Below are 14,239 nucleotides of genomic sequence, written 5' to 3'. Positions count from 1 at the left end.
TTTTTTTTTGGAGGTGTTAAAGAGCCTTGTTTTGTCATATTACCAGAGTTGGTTTTCTGGTTCCTTCTCATTTGGGTAGGCTCTGTCAGAGGCAAAGTCTAGGGCTGAAGGCTGTTGTTCAGATTCTTTTGTCCCACAGGATGTTTCCTTGATGTAATACTCTCCGCCTTTTCCTATGGATGTGGCTTCCTGTGAGCCGAGCTGCAGTGATTGTCTCTTTTCTGGGTCTAGCCATCCAGCAAGTCTATCTGGCTCCAGGGTGGGACTCAGGGTTTGTCTGCACAGAGTCCTGTGATGTGAATTGTCTATGGGTCTCTCAGCCACGAATACCACGCAGTATTTGGGGTGTCTCCCAGGTCCTGCAGGAGCAGTCCACTTCCTTCAGAGGGTCTGTGGGTCCTCTTGGGATTCCTGTTTGTTCTTGCAGTTGTTCTGGAGCTAAAATTCATGACGCGAGCCCCTACATGCTGCTCTGTCCGTCCGAGTTGGGCTGCAATCTAATCCTGCCTCCCATTCGCCATGATGATCTAAATCCTGGTACTTATCTTTTCTACTGTTGTTTTTGCTTTCCCCTTTTCTTACTTGAAATCAGTTGTACGCCAACATAGGAAATAGAAATTCTTCATGTTCATTTCCCCATTGCTATAGCACAGCAAGTATATGACAGAGGAGTTCCATGCTCTTGCCTTTGCAGAAGATCTTAGAGATGCTGAAGAACAGAGAGGCCTCCCTAAATATTTTCTTCGAACCTGAAATTTTTAGTGACTGTAATCATAATAAGTATTTTGTGCTTTATGGAATTAACTTTTTTCTTTTCTTAACCTCCAAGATAAGATCAGTAGATTGAAAGTAGTTTTCAATCTATAGGTATTCTGCAGAGCCTTGGCGCTCCATGGAAGTGCTTCTGGAGGGAGATGGGATTAGAGTAGTAATAGTGCGTAGTGCTGAGTAGTAGGAAGGACTCCAGGCCCCCAGGTTAGTTTCAACAAGATCTCTATTCTCATACTTATATTAGTGTTCCAAGTTAAATTTCATTCAAAAGGGGGTGTCATTATATAAATATACAAACATAGACATACATCTATAAAAAAAAGTGTACAAAGTTAGTTCGGTCCTTCATGAGAAGCAGTAACTACACATACACACACAACAGTGTATGTCTATACTCTCCCCAAAATTATAAGCTGGAGAAGGGATTTGTTTATCCAGGCAAGCTATCCATCCAGCCCAAACAGAGAGAAATTGCCCTTCTGGGTGACTAATGGGACCCATAATCCCTTTTAGCCTAGAAATCCGTCTCTAACACTAATAACTTTTTTTTCCTGTCTTAAAATAGGACTCATCGCTCAGAGACTACTATCCTCTCCCCCATTCCCAAGTACCCAAAGAGCTTATATCATTTACTTAAGCAAGTCAAATTTAATTTCACACATATAGATCATAGTTTTCTTATTTTGTGGGAGAAGTGATATGTGGAAGCATTAAGAGATATGTTTTTTAAAATATGTCTCATTACTTTGTGTATATTTAATCTGGGTCTATAAACTTGGAAAAGGATATTATATAATCATATAGTCAGGATATTCTTAAACTGGAATCTGTGGATACATTATAGGTGTGTATGACTCCTCCAGTCCCTAAAATATGTAGAATATTGTGTTCATATATGTTTTTTTGGGGGGAGAGAGTGAGTCCATTGCTTTCATCTGATTTTTTAAGGTTTTCAAGACTAAGAAAACATTAATCCAGTTCTTCTACATCTGGGCTAAATATCAGGACACTAGAAAAATAAATCAGGCTGGGCGTAGTAGCTCATGCCTGTAATCCCAGCATTTGGGAGGCCAAGATGGGAGGATTGCTTGAGTCCAGGAGTTTGAGACCAGTCTGGGCAATGTAGTGAGACCCCATCTCTACAAAAAAAAAAAAAATTAAAATTAGGCTGGGCTCAGTGTCTCACAACTATAATCCCAGCACTTTGGGAGGCCAAGATAGGCTTGAGTCCAGGATTTTGAGACCAGCCTAGTCAACATAGTGAGACCTTTCCTCTACCAAAAATAAACAAAATTAACCAGACATCATGGCATGTGCCTGTAGTCCCAGCTGCTCAGGATTCTGAGGTGGGAGGATCACTTGAGCCTGAGGGGTCAAGGCTGCAGTGAGCTGAGATCATACCATTGCACTCCAGCCTGGGCAACAAAGCAAGACCCTGTCTCAAAAATGAATAAAAATAAAAAATAAACAAATGAAACTCAGTGTTTTAACTGGGATCAAACAAAAAAGATAGCAAATTACAGCCATTATTTCAGATAGATCCTTTCAGAGGCTCCTTGAACTCAAATCTGTTTTCGTAATTCTAAGGCATTATTTGCCTTTTCACTCTCAGTCTCTCATGAGTGCATAATGGAGTTTCCCAGAGGCTACATAACATGTACTATCACAACAGATTGAGCAGAGAAGCAGATATGAGAATCCAGCTGTCTTTTTATGAAACCAGACATTAAAGAGATTTGCAAAATGTGAAAAAATGCTGGTCTCTTCTTACTAATTTTTAAAATTTGAAAAACGTAACTTTTTCATAAAAGTATGTTTTCTGTGTTAACCATGTAATGGGTCTGTTTTTAATGAATTAATATTTTTTTGATTTCTCAGTTTTAATTTCTCACTTTCATTTAATTTCTCATTTCATGAGAAATATAAATAGAGGCCAGGTGTGATGGCTCACGCCTGTAATCCCAACACTCTGGGAGGCTGAGACAAGAGAATCACTTAAGCCTAGGAGTTCAAGAGTAGTCTGGGCAACACAGTGAGACCCCCCCATCTCTAAAAAAAATTTTAAATTAGCCACACATGGTGGCATGTGCCTGTGGTCCCAGCTACTCAGAAGACTGAGGCAGGAGGATCTCTTGAGCCCAGGAGTTTGAGGTTACAGTAAGCCATGATAGTACCACTGCACTCCAGCCTGGGCAGCAGAGTGAGACCCTGTCTCAAAACAAACCAAAAAAGAAATATAGACAGATACAAGATGAACAAGTTCTGTGGATCTAATGTACAGCATGAGTGGTAATGTATGATGTGTTAAATAATTTGACTATAGTAGCCGGGTGCAGTGGCTCACTCCCAAAATCCCAGCACTTTGGGAGGCTGAGGCAGGCAGATCATGAGGTCAGGAGAGTGAGACCATCCTGGCTAACACGGTGAAACCCTGTCTCTACTAAAAATACAAAAAATTAGCTGGGTGTGGTGGCGGGCGCCTGTAGTCTCAGCTACTCGGGAGGCTGAGGCAGGAGAATCACTTGAACCCAAGAGGCGGAGGCTGCAGTGAGCCGAGATCACACCACTGCACTCCAGCCTGACCAATAGCAAGACTCTGTCTCAGAAAAAAAAAAAAAAAAATTGACTATGGTAATCATTATACAGTGTATACATATTTCAAATCGTCATGTTGTATACCTTGAATATATTCAATCTTTGGCAAGTAAATTATTTTATTTTATTTTATTTTATTTTATTTTTTTGAGACAAGGTCTGACACTCTCACCTCCAGACTGGAGTTCAGTGGCACAATCTCAGCTCACCACAACCTCTGCCTCCTTAGCTCAAGCAATCCCAAGTAGCTGGGGCTACAGGCGCATGCCACCACGCTCGTTAATTTTTGTATTTTTTGTAGAGACGCAGTTTTGCCATGTTTCCCAGACTGGACTCGAGCTCCTGAGCTTGAGCAGTCTGCCCGCCACAGCCTCCCAAAGTGCTGGGATTACAGGTGTGAGCCATCACACCTGGCCCAAGTAAATATTTTTGAATAAAAAAAGATAGCTATTATTCACATAAACAAAAGCTCTTTGATATTCTCTATAATTTTTTAAGAGTATAAAGGAGTGCGAAATCAGAAAGTTTGAAAACTGCTATTCTGTATCAAATGACATTTTAGAAATAGGGGTGCCTCTAGGAGTTAGGGGACAGTGATGTGAATATGTTGTCTATGTCCTTGTTTCTCGAAGTATGGCCTAAGGTACATCTGCATCAGCATCACCTGGGAGCTTATTAAAAATGCAGGATCTTGGGCCTCATCCCAGACTTCCTGAATCAGAATCTTCATTTTAACAAGGTCTCTGGATGATTTGTATACATATTAATGTTTGAGAAGCTCTAATCTATATTACATCCCACTAACATTTATTTCAATCCAGCATCGTTCCTAAAAGGATGAAAGGAAACTATATAAATAAATATCTTCATTATACATATGTACTTTATAAAAAAATATATAGTTTAATATGTAAATGCATTAACACTAATAGACATAGTCTTTTGAGGCTATTATTGATATTGTCATTGCAAGCAATTCTTTATTTTAACCATTTGGTCCCACTGTTATCATATCATAATATCAGAACTTCATGATATGAGTTCGCAGCCTTGGGTTTGGGTCATATATTTACCAACTTTGTCATCTCAGATAAAAATTCAAACTAATTTCTCTATTTGTAAATTTTACCTATAAAAATGAAATAATGTATGTTGAAAACATTTGTAAGCTTAATGCTAATGCATATTAATTAGTCTAAGTTTTGCTAGGAATTTTACATTAGACATGTATGCGTTATTATTGCATAGCCTTTAAAGAAATTCCAATAAATATTTTAAACAGTTCATTTCACTAGAGTTTGGTACTAATGGAGTTTTTTCCCCTAGTGAGTCAATTACCTTTAATTCATTCTATGGCTAACCTACAGCACAAACTCCAGCAGATTTGTGTAGGATTATATGAATGGGTTGGTATAGATCCATCCTCAGTATGGCAGAAGAATCATAGCACAGATCTAATAATGGTGAGTCACATTGAGAGCTACAGATTTTAGACTCCCCCTAGTGGCTATCTGGCAACAATCAAATTTATACAACCATCTTTCACCTTGCTTTCTGTTTGCCTTTTGCCACTCTTTTTTAAGATCTTTAGCAACCTGAAGAAAAAACAAAATTCTAGTATTAGCCATTACCGTAAAATGTTTTTAGGTGCTTGTTGTATTTCAAAAAAATTTTTAGACTATTCTGTCTATTAAATAAAGTTAACATAACTGAGGGGGTGGAAATTAACATGAAAGATAGAAAGCAGAGTTATAATACATTACAAACTAGAAAAGAAGGAAACAGTACAAGTGACAGTAATTATCACAATACTTAATATAATTATGAGGGCGAAGCAGACTAACACTAATTTCACAGTATTTGCACTAGACCCTTTATTTGTCTATTTTAATCCTTCTTCAGCCCTGGACTTTATAGATGAGGAACTCAAGAATTTAGTAACTGTCAGACAATGAGTACATGGCAATAGAGTTACACTGCCATGTAGATGTGTACTTTTTCTACTAGAAAGCCTTTAGCCACCATTACATATTGTCTTTAAAAAAACAAGTTAAATTGCATGGTTTTCATATCCAGTTTTATAATCTGGTAAGTTATCAACATATTCTAATGAATTAAAGAAAGTAATTTTCATTATGGTGAGAAAAATGCAATTAAGTGCTTTGTGTATAAATAGATATTAAATATTTTGAGATTATTTATTGTTTGTCCTCTCTCTTTTTTTTTTTTTTTTTTTGAGATGGAGTGGAACTGTTCCCCAGGCTGGAGTGCAGTGGTGCGATCTTGGCTCACTGCAAGATCCGCCTCCCAGGTTCACATCATTCTTCTGCCTCAGCCTCCTGAGTAGCTGGGATTACAGGCGCCCACCACCACGCCTGGCTAATTTTTTTGTATTTTTAGTAGAGACGGGGTTTTACCGTGTTAGCCAGGATGGTCTAAATCTCCTATCCTCATGATCCACCCACCTCGGCCTCCCAAAGTGCTGGAATTACAGGCATGAGCCACCGCGCCCGGCCTTTTTGTCCTCTCTTTCATGCACAGTTCTCCTTTAGTTTTCTATCAATTTGGTATGTATTTCTATCAACTTGGGGCTATTTAATTTAAATCAGTAAAGCTGACTATTCTGAATAGAGAAATTTAAAAGAAGTTGATCTGAAAGAGTTTAAGAAGAATTTGAGTTGTGTAGGAGCGTTTATACACAAAATATTATTTTAAATTTTTACTCTTCTGGAGTTTTCATCATATGAAAAACATTTAATGAACATCTCCACACTTTTTCCCACCACTTTTCTAGGTCTAAGTGTCCGAAATGTGGCTGTACTGGTGAATCTGGAAATGCCAATTACAGATACAAACTTTCCTTAAAAGTTGCAGAATCAAACAAATTGTCTGTTATTACTGTATTTGGAAGTTGCTTAGATACATTTTTTGGTCTTACTGCCTCTGGTTTGTACAGGTAAGAATACTTAAAACATCCTTTTTTCCTGACTGCCCTTAGAATTTGAAGATACAAGTTTATAAGGCAATATGCATTTTTGTAAAAAGATGATCATTCAACCCCAGATCGTCAATTCCTTTAAAGGACAAGCAAGTAAGAAAGATGTTTATTCCCTGAATACATATTATGATGATGTTAAAACAGTCTCCTTTTATTTAGGGTAATTAATCTGTAATTACAATATTAAATTATAAATCTCTAATCCAAGTTACAGAAATAGAGGCTAAGAAAGTAACATAATTTCAGATTGAAGGATTATCCAAATTGAGGTTAGCATTCAAACAGTTAAGTTCCCCCTAAGGCAGGAGAATCTATTTGAGGGAATATTTGCATATCAGAAATTGAAGTTTTGTTATTTTTTTATCTGTATTGCAACTTTATTTGCATAGTTTGACCCTTTATGACATTGTCCTGAGAATATAAGGATAAACAATTAAAGCTTTTCTTCCCCTTCAATCTTCTGCCCTCCTCCCCTAATCACTTACAAGAAATCTATGTCCACGTTTTTGTGCTTGAGACAATAAAGGGACCACAACCAGGATTATCAGAGAAAAGGGAAGACTTTTTCCTGCTTTGAAGTGAAGGACTAGAGATCCCACCACTATTTGCACTGCCACTTTTATTTTTCCCTATAATTATTGCTGGGCCTGATGGTTAGTCAGGTAACTACTTTACTCACACTTGATCAATTGGTTTTCTTGGTTTTTCTGTGCTGTGAGAAACTAGAGAGAACAAACTGCCTGACTCTTAAAGTCACTTTTTTTTCCTCTATAAAAGATTCATGCTGCATTTTCAAATTAATCGTGTCTCTGACTTTATGGCAAGTTAAAATTTCAAAGTTTATTTCTTCACATTTTTTTTTTTTTTCCCAATCAAGGTACATTCAGGATCCTAATAAAATTCCAGAAACACTCGACAATGATACAACTCAGAATCTATTAACTAAAGCAGTTGAAACTTGCTTTGTTGGACAAAGCTTTATTTTTGGAGTGACGGTAATTGAGACTAACTTTCTTTTTAATAATCTGTTAACATTTCCATTATAATGAATTATGTGAATTTTCTAAATAGTTGTTAGGAGTTCTATAAATGTGAAGGCCTGTGGAAACACTTTAAACTACTTAAAAATAGCCTATAGGTGGTCTGTTAAAACACCATGTGTAACAACTTCCTCTTTCAAAAGTCAGGGGAGCCTACTTCAAATGCTTTCAGAGCTTAAAAATATACATTTATTATATCGCGGTGGCTCAAGCCTGTAATCCCAGCACTTTGGGAGGCGGAGACGGGCGGATCACGAGGTCAGGAGATCGAGACCATCCTGGCTAACACGGTGAAACCTCGTCTCTACTAAATAGTACAAAAAAATACTAGCTGGGCGAGGTGGCGGGCGCCTGTAGTCCCAGCTACTCGGGAGGCTGAGGCAGGAGAATGGCGTAAACCCGGGAGGCGGAGCTTGCAGTGAGCTGAGATCCGGCCACTGCGCTCCAGTGTGGGCGGCAGAGCAAGACTCCGTCTCAAAAAAAAAAAAAAAAGAAATGTTAGATATTTGTTTTTGGTTGTTAGTATTTATTTTGCCCTCCAGATTTTGTTCAAATTATATAGTAAAACTTCCATCGATTCTCTAGCTTTTTAATTCTGTCATCTATAAAAAGAGAATAATGGAACACTGAAGGCAAATTATCTGAGTATTGATAGGAATACTAAAACTAGATTAAGAAATATGGTCTTAAATAATTATAAAAGTGACTGTAGAAGAAGTTAAAAAATGTATTGACTTTGAAGGAGTAACAGTTTTCTGTCTCATCTATGCTAAAGGGAACAAAGAGACATTTTTTTCCACACTGAAATCAGGGTTTTAAAAGAGGAAATAGAGCACTCCACAACAGAAGAGTGAGAAAAATCCAAAGGGAAAGTAGAATCAGCGGCTACAGAGCTTTACTTTGTGAAAATCATAGACAATCCTTTTCTCTCCTCTCTTCTTCTTCCCCCTCCCCTTTTTTCCCCTCCTCTCCCTTCCTCTCTTTCCTTATTTAATGAGAACTATGATCGTTGCCATTTATTGAGCCACTACTATTTTCTAGGCACTGTGCAGTTTTCCATTTTATTACTAAACAGTAATCTGCATTTTTATTTTTATTTTATAAATGAGAAAACTAAGACCCCGAGAGGTTAAATAAATTGTCCAGTCTCAACACTATTAGTAAATGCTGGAACTAGGATTTCTTCAAATCAGTTTAAACAAGCTCTTTACTCTAAGGTTTATATTCTCTTACATACGCTACTTTGCCTATAACTCTAACAGAATCAGAATTGGAATTGGGGGGTGGGGGTAATAGTTGTGTCTGTTTTAACCTTTTAAATCTGTTTGTTTATTTTATTTTTGAGACAGGGTCGCACTCTGTCACCCAGGGTGGAGTGCAGTAGCAAGATCATGGCTCACTGCAGCCTTGACCTCCCTAGGCTCTGGAGATCCTGCCACCTCCGCCTCCTGAGTAGCATGGCATACACCACCATGCCCAGCTAATTTTTGTGGGGGTATTTTTTTGTGGAGACGGGGTTTTACCATGTTGCCCAGTCTGGTCTCAAATTCCTAAGGCTCAAGTGATCTGCCTGCCTCGGCCTCTCAAAGTGCTGGGATTACAGGCATGAACCACTGTGCCTGGCTAAATCTCTGTTTCATGTTTTAAGTAAAAGGAAGACAATTTTATTCTTACTTAAATTTCTTTACTTCTTTCACAGAATTTTGAAAGCCACCCTGGACAAGGTGCAGATGCCAGTAACTTCTTACAGCAATGCTCTGACCACAAAAGAAAAGCCAGATCACTAGTGGCTTGCCAGATTGTTCTACCGGACCCAGGTGTTGCAGGCTTTACTGTCATTGACTACTTCTGTCAACTTTTGCAGACTTTTAATTTCAGGAAACTTCAGTGTGACTCTCACGCACCTAACAATCACTTACTTTCTTTAGATCACTCAAATAGTGATCTCAGCAGCATATATACTTCTGACAGCACTTCTTATTTTTTCAAGTCCTGCAGCAAGGATACTTTTTCAAAATTCTGGCAGCCATCACTTGAGTTCACTTCCATTGTTTCAAAGCTAACAGATAATGATGATTTTTCAGCTTCAGAACAAAGTAAGGCCTTTGGTACTCTTCAGCAGAACAGAAATTCCATCTCCATTGCAGAGGCCACTGGTTCCAGTAGCTGCCATGATCCCATTCAGCATTCATGGAGCCTTGTTTCATATATGGATAAAAAGAGTACAGCAGAAAAGTTGGGTAAAGAACTTGGCTTACAAGCTAAGGAGCTGAGTGCAGTTCACAGCAGTCATCATGAAATTGGAGTTAATGACTCTAATTTATTCTCTTTGGAAATGCGAGAGCCCCTTGAGTCAAGTAATACAAAATCCTTCCACAGTGCAGTGGAAATTAAAAATAGGTCCCAGCATGAGCCACCATGTTTCCAGCATCATGGTATAGATACCCCCACTAGCCTTCAAAAGAGGTCTACATGTTGTCCACCTTCGTTAGTCAGACTTGAAGTGACAGCCAGCAATTCCCAGGATGGCGACCCTCAAATTTGGGATGATCTGCCATTCTCTGAAAGCTTGAACAAGTTTCTGGCAGTTCTTGAAAGTGAGATTGCTATAACCCAGGCAGATGTCAGTAGTAGGAAGCATCATGTAGATAACGACATTGATACATTTCATGCAGACCACAGCAGGTTATCTGTGACTCCCCAGAGAACTACTGGAGCCCTGCATACACCACCTATAGCTTTAAGATCATCACAAGCAATAGTCAAAGCAAACTGTAGCAAAGATGACTTCCTTTTCAACTGTAAAGTAAATCTAAGTCCTAGTGTTGAAAAGGAGTCACAACCAGATAACAAAGTAGAGGCTGTCTCTGTAAATCATAGTGGAAGAGGTATGTCAGAGTATTTTCTACCAAATCCTTGCCTGTCAGCTCTGTTTTCATCTTCAAAAGATTCAGAAACAATAGTTACTCTTAAGAAGACTATCAGAATCTCACCACCCAGGGATGAAATTCTGTTTAGGCCCAGTACTTCAGAGAGTGACCATTTTAGTCTAAATAACAAATATTTGAATGGATGTGGAGAAAAATCACTTTCAGTAATGAATGAAAAGTTGACAACTCTATGTTCTAGGAAGTACAATGATGTCTCTGATCTTTGCAAATTAGAAAATAAACAATATTATAGGTGGTCCAAGAACCAAGATGACAGTTTTACAATCTGCAGGAAACTTACATATCCTTTAGAAACTCTTTGCAATAGTCCAAATAGAAGTACAAATACATTGAAAGAAATGCCTTGGGGACATATCAATAACAACTTAACGCAGAGCTATTCTATTGGTTATGAAGGTAGCTATGATGCCTCTGCTGATCTCTTTGATGATATTGCTAAAGAAATGGACATTGCAACAGAGATTACCAAAAAATCACAGGAAATTTTGTTACAACAGGGAACGTCTTTGGCAGAAAGTCATCCTTCGGAGTCTGATTTTTCACTGAGATCACTTTCTGAAGACTTCATCCAGCCTTCACAAAAATTATCCTTGCAAAGCATTTCTGGCTCTAGGCGTTCAAGAACATGCTCTCCAACACCTCAATTTCAATCAGATTCAGAATATAATGTTGAAAATAGTCAAGACTTTGTTCCATGTTCACAGTCAACTCCAATTTCAGGATTCCACCAAACAAGAATTCATGGGATAAACAGAGCTTTTAAAAAACCTGTATTTTATTCAGATCTTGATGCTAACTATGAAAAAATAAGGATTTTCCCGGAAAATGACAAACAGCAAGCTAGCCCAAGCTGTCCAAAAAATATAAAAACACCTAGCCAGAAAATCAGAAGCCCTATTGTATCTGGTATTTCACAACCAGAAGTTTTCAATCCCTCTCCTTTTGCTGAGTGCCATGAAACTGATAGTGATGAATGGGTCCCTCCTACCACACAAAAAATATTTCCTTCAGATATGCTTGGATTCCAAGTCATAGGTCTAGGGAAATGCCTTGCTGCCCATCATTTCCCTGATCAAGAGTTACCAAGAAAGAAACTGAAACATATTAGACAAGGAACCAATAAAGGTTTAATTAAGAAGAAATTAAAGAATATGCTTACAGCAGTTGTTATGAAAGAGAAAACTCCTAAATATAACTGTAAAAGTTCAGGCTGGATTTCCAAATGTCCAGACATTCAAGTCTTAGCAGCACCTCAGCTGCACCCTATTCTTGGACCTGATTCTTGTTTAGAATGTTGCCTTCCATTTTCAGAAAAAGGCCCACCTTCAGTGTGTGATACTCAAAGTGCTTGGTCACCTGAATTGTTTTAACAAAAAGTCACCTGAACCCAATTCCTGAACTTTTAAATCTGTTTGGAAATGTTTGCCTTCAGGGGTATGGAAAGCATTCCTTACATTTTGAACACTTGGAGAGAAGCAAATTGAAAAAGAGGACTGTGCTGGGTGCTACTGTGCCTTTTAAAATATAAAGCCATTGTTTTCCCCAGGTTTTATCTAGAATACTATGATTAGGTAATTGAGCACTTTATCTTATACTGTTTATTTTACTTTAATAATATTGTTAAGATTGTTTTTGAAAGTATTAATATTTGTTAAAATCACCTATACATCCAGAAATAAAGCCTTTGCAAACCAAAACTTAATCTTTTTTAATTGTTCAGCTCAGACCAGAAAATGCCTGTTATATTATAGGCCAATAAGTGTGCTGAGTTTGGGATAGAAAGCTACAAGATCACTGATCTCAAAATATTTTAGTCTGCTGGAGAAGACAGACAGATAAACAGGTAATTTCATACAGTGCAGAAAATGCAATGATATGGGTTTGTAATGGGCATGACAAACATTTATGTTGCTGTGGGAGCATGGAAGAAAAGCAGCTAACCCATCAGTGAGCTGAGGGTAAGAAGAAACGTTTAAAAAAAAAAAAAAAAAAAAAGATTTACAAGTTATGTGTGAAACTCTTGCTATTTTATTTAATATGTATACATTGAATGCCTACTCTACATGCCAAGGGCTGTGCTTAGTGCTGGAAACTGAAGATAAAAATCAAGCTCCTTCCCTCAAACTCATGATCTATTGGAGTAATCAGGCAATTAGAATCTGGTGGGTTCTATGATAGGCGCTAAGCTTGGTATGCTAATAGGAACAAAAATGAGAAGCAATTTTCAGACACTCAAGTCTTAGCAGCAGCTCTGCTGCACCCTGTGAAATCTTTCGCATATCCCTGGTCAGCTTCCTTTGCCATTCCCCACAGCAACCATTCCAAAACAATACTTTCTTCATGCCACAAAGCAACTGCTACTCTCCTTGCCTCCTGTCTCTTGAAGAATATTGAGATCACTTGATATTTTCTCAAATTCCCACACCCATACCTACCCACATGACTACCTGTACTCCTCTAGTCTCAGAAAATGATACACACCATCTAAGTGCTAATCTTTCCATTTAGACTATTGATCTATTACACCCATCTTTGAAGTCTTATACCAAATATTCCCCCTATATTTTTACCTGTCTTCCCCTCTCTCCAATTTTTTATTTTGAAAATTTGCAAACAGAAAAGTTGAAAGCAGCCAGACGTGGTGTCTCACGCCTGTAATCCCAACACTTTGGGAGGCCGAGGTGGGCAAATTACCTAAGGTCAGTAGTTCAAGACCAACCTGGCCAACATGGTGAAATTCTGTCTCTACTAAAAATACAAAAATTAGCCAGGCATAGTGGTGCATGCCTGTAATCCCAGCTACCCAGGAAGCTGAGACACGAGAATCACTTGAACCCTGGAGGCGGAAGTTGCAGTGAGTCAAGATTGCGCCACTCCACTCCAGCCTGGGCGACAGATCAAGGCTCTGTCTCAAAAAAAAAAAAAAAAGTTGAAAGAATAGCACAATGATACGGTATCTGTACATACCATTTAGATTCAGTCATTTTAAAGATTTTGCCTTGTGTGTGTGTGTTTGGTTTCTGTGTGTCTATATAGATACAGTTTTGCTTTGCTAAACCATTTTAAAAGCTGCAGACAGGACATTTCACCCCTAAATTCTTCAGTGTAAATTTTCTTAAAAGCTTCTTTCTACATAGCCACAGTGTCATCACACCAAGGAAAAATAACAGTAATTCCCCAATATCATCTAATATTCAGCCCATAATCAATTTTTTCTACTTGTCCCCAAATTATAATTGTTATTTAACCAGAATTTCATCATGGTTCATCCACAGTGTTTGCTTGTCTCTTTTTCTAGAACCTCACCTCTTATTTCACATAATAGTAACTTTATGAGAAAAAAAATCAAACCAGTGTTCTGTAGAATGTCCCACATTCTTGACTGGTATGTTTGCTTCCTTATACTATCAGTACCTTGTTCCTCTACCCCACCCCAGTCCCCACATTTCCTGAAAATTAGGCCTAAAGACTAGATGCGATTCAGGTTTTGGCAGGGATATTGCATGGCTCATGTTGTGTACTTTATGTTGTAACACGAGGAGACACAATATCAAGTTATTCCACTACTAGTAATGCTAAGTTAGATTGCTTGGTTAAAATGTTGCCCACCAGATCTCGATGTTAAATATACTTTATTTTTCTTTTTTTTCTTTTTTTTTTTTTTTTGAGACGGAGTCTCGCTCTGTCGCCCAGGCTGGAGTGCAGTGGCCGGATCTCAGCTCACTGCAAGCTCCGCCTCCCGGGTTTACGCCATTCTCCTGCCTCAGCTTCCCGAGTAGCTGGGACTACAGGCGCCCGCCACCTCGCCCAGCTAGTTCCTTGTATTTTTTTTAGTAGAGACGGGGTTTCACCGTGTTAGCCAGGATGGTCTCGATCTACTGACC

General features: G+C 38.4%; 1 protein-coding gene across 2 annotated transcripts in view; it reads left to right on the top strand.

Moving 5' to 3' along the window:
* Window positions 1-12,052, top strand: part of DDIAS (DNA damage induced apoptosis suppressor) — a 33,627-nt gene extending 21,575 nt beyond the window's left edge. For both annotated transcript variants that reach the window (XM_009187014.3, XM_021926361.1), the window contains exons 3-5: window positions 6,161-6,322; window positions 7,242-7,359; window positions 9,104-12,052. In XM_009187014.3, coding sequence (XP_009185278.1) covers window positions 6,161-6,322; window positions 7,242-7,359; window positions 9,104-11,725 — 2,902 coding nt within the window. In that variant the 3' untranslated portion in view covers window positions 11,726-12,052. The remainder of the gene's footprint in view (window positions 1-6,160; window positions 6,323-7,241; window positions 7,360-9,103) is intronic.
* The last annotated feature ends 2,187 nt before the right edge of the window (window positions 12,053-14,239 follow it).

This window comes from Papio anubis, chromosome 12 (assembly GCF_008728515.1).
Source record: "Papio anubis isolate 15944 chromosome 12, Panubis1.0, whole genome shotgun sequence".
Lineage (NCBI taxonomy): Eukaryota > Metazoa > Chordata > Mammalia > Primates > Cercopithecidae > Papio > Papio anubis.
The sequence above is the reverse complement of the archived record's forward strand: the minus strand, read 5'-3'. Positions and strand labels throughout refer to the sequence as shown.